Source organism: Rhincodon typus, chromosome 37 (assembly GCF_021869965.1).
Source record: "Rhincodon typus isolate 14 chromosome 37, sRhiTyp1.1, whole genome shotgun sequence".
Lineage (NCBI taxonomy): Eukaryota > Metazoa > Chordata > Chondrichthyes > Orectolobiformes > Rhincodontidae > Rhincodon > Rhincodon typus.
This window is the reverse complement of record NC_063368.1, coordinates 10,696,834-10,698,779: the sequence shown is the minus strand read 5'-3', so window position 1 is coordinate 10,698,779 and position 1,946 is coordinate 10,696,834. Positions and strand designations below refer to the sequence as shown.

The window sequence follows — 1,946 nt, the reverse complement described above, 5'->3', positions numbered from 1 at the left end:
CTTTGTCTGTAGGAAGTGGGAGGAATTGAAAGAGAAGTTGTTGAGGGTGAGGACGAGTTCGGCTAAGCGGATGAGGGTGTCAGTGGAGGGGGACTGGTCGGGCCTGCGGGACAGGAAGAAGCGGAGGGCCTTAAGGCCATCTGCATGGGGAATGCAGGTGTAGAGGGACTGGACGTCCATGGTAAAGATGAGGTGTTGGGGACCGGGGAATTGGAAGTTCTGGAGGAGGTGGAGGGCGTGGGTGGTGTCACGGACATAGGTAGGGAGTTCCTGGACCAAGGGAGAGAAAATGGAGTCGAGATAGTTGGAGATCAGTTCGGTGGGGCAGGAGCAGGCGGAGACAATGGGTCGACCAGGGCAGTCAGGTTTGTGGATTTTGGGAAGGAGATAGAAGCGGGCAATGCGAGGTTGGGGAACGATGAGGTTGGAGGCCGTGGGTGGGAGGTCACCTGAGGTGATGAGGTTGTGGATGGTTTGGGAGATGATGGTTTGGAGCTCAGGGGTGGGGTCATGATCAAGGGGGCGGTAGGAGGAGGTGTCGGAGAGTTGGCGTCTGGCCTCGGCGATGTAGAGGTCAGTGCGCCATACTACAACTGCGCCTCCCTTGTCCGTGGGTTTTATGGTGAGGTTGGGATTGGAGCGGAGGGCTGCACGTTCTGCAGGGGAGAGTTTGGAGTGGGTGAGAGGGGTGGAGAGGTTGAGGCAATTGATGTCTCGACAGCAGTTGGAGATGAAGAGGTCGAGGGAGGGTAGGAGGCCTTGGGGTGGTGTCCAGGAGGAGGGGGTGTGTTGGAAGCGGGAGAAGGGGTCAGTAGTGGGGGGTTAGGTTCACGGTTGAAGAAGTAATCGTGGAGGCGGAGGCGGCAGAAAAACTGCTCTATGTCCAAGCGTGAGCGGTATTCGTTGATCTGTGGATGGAGGGGATTTCACAAGTTTCAAAATCTCCCCTCCCCCTACCGCATCCCAAAACCAGTCCAGCTCGTCCCTGCCTCCCTAACCTGTTCTTCCTCCCACCTATCCCCTCCTCCCACCTCAAGCCACACCTCCATCTCCTACCGACTAACCTCATCCCGCCCCCTTGACCTGTCCGTCCTCCCTGGACTGACCTATCCCCTTCCTAACTCCCTCCCTACACTCACCTTTACTGGCTCCATCCCCGCCTCTTCGACCTGTTTGTTTCCTCTCCACCTATCCTCTCCTCTATCCCTCTTCTATCCGCCTCCCACTCTCTCCCTATTTATTTCAGAACCCCCTTCCCCTCCCCCTTTTCTGATGAAGGGTCTAGGCCCGAAACGTCAGCCTCTCTGCTCCTATGATGCTGCTTGGCCTGCTGTGTTCATCCAGCCCTGCACCTTGTTGTCTTGGAAAGGGGGGAGTTTGGATGTGGCAGGATGGGATCACAATGGATAGTCGCATTTGTTGAAACAATGTCTACATCAGCTCAGACACAGTGGTCAGACTGGTTTCCTTCAGTTTTGTAATTTCGATGAATATAGAAAGAGGAATGAAAACTAAGTGTTTTGTGAAGAAATAGTCTGTGCTATTCATATTTCTTTTTTCTTCAACAGCTGCAAACATGCCCATGACACAGTATCTCGCAGAAGCAGACATCAAATCAGCTCTTGCTGCTTTCCAGAGTAAGTGAAACCCATTATCACATCTTCCTCTATTAAGTCATCTAACTATCCTTCTTCCTTTCTTGTATCTATCTTTCTCTTATTCCTTCTTTCTTTCCATTCCTTCATTTCTTGCACTCTCTTCATTTCCTCTTTATTTCCTCTTACCCCTCACTCTTTCCCATCCTTTCTTTCCCTCTCTGTCTTTCCTTTCCTCTCTTTCCCTCTCTTCCTCTCTTCCCCTCTTTTTCCTTTCCTCTCTCTCCCTTCCCTTCTCTTTCCTTTCCTCTCTCTCCCTTCCTCTCTCTCTCCCTTCCCTCTCTCTCTCCC

General features: G+C 52.6%; 1 protein-coding gene across 1 annotated transcript in view; it reads left to right on the top strand.

Moving 5' to 3' along the window:
- Positions 1–1,946, top strand: part of LOC109929934 (parvalbumin alpha) — a 32,877-nt gene that overhangs the window by 20,015 nt on the left and 10,916 nt on the right. Inside the window, exon 2 of the mRNA XM_048617533.1 lies at positions 1,569–1,637. Coding sequence (XP_048473490.1) covers positions 1,577–1,637 — 61 coding nt within the window. The 5' untranslated portion in view covers positions 1,569–1,576. The remainder of the gene's footprint in view (positions 1–1,568; positions 1,638–1,946) is intronic.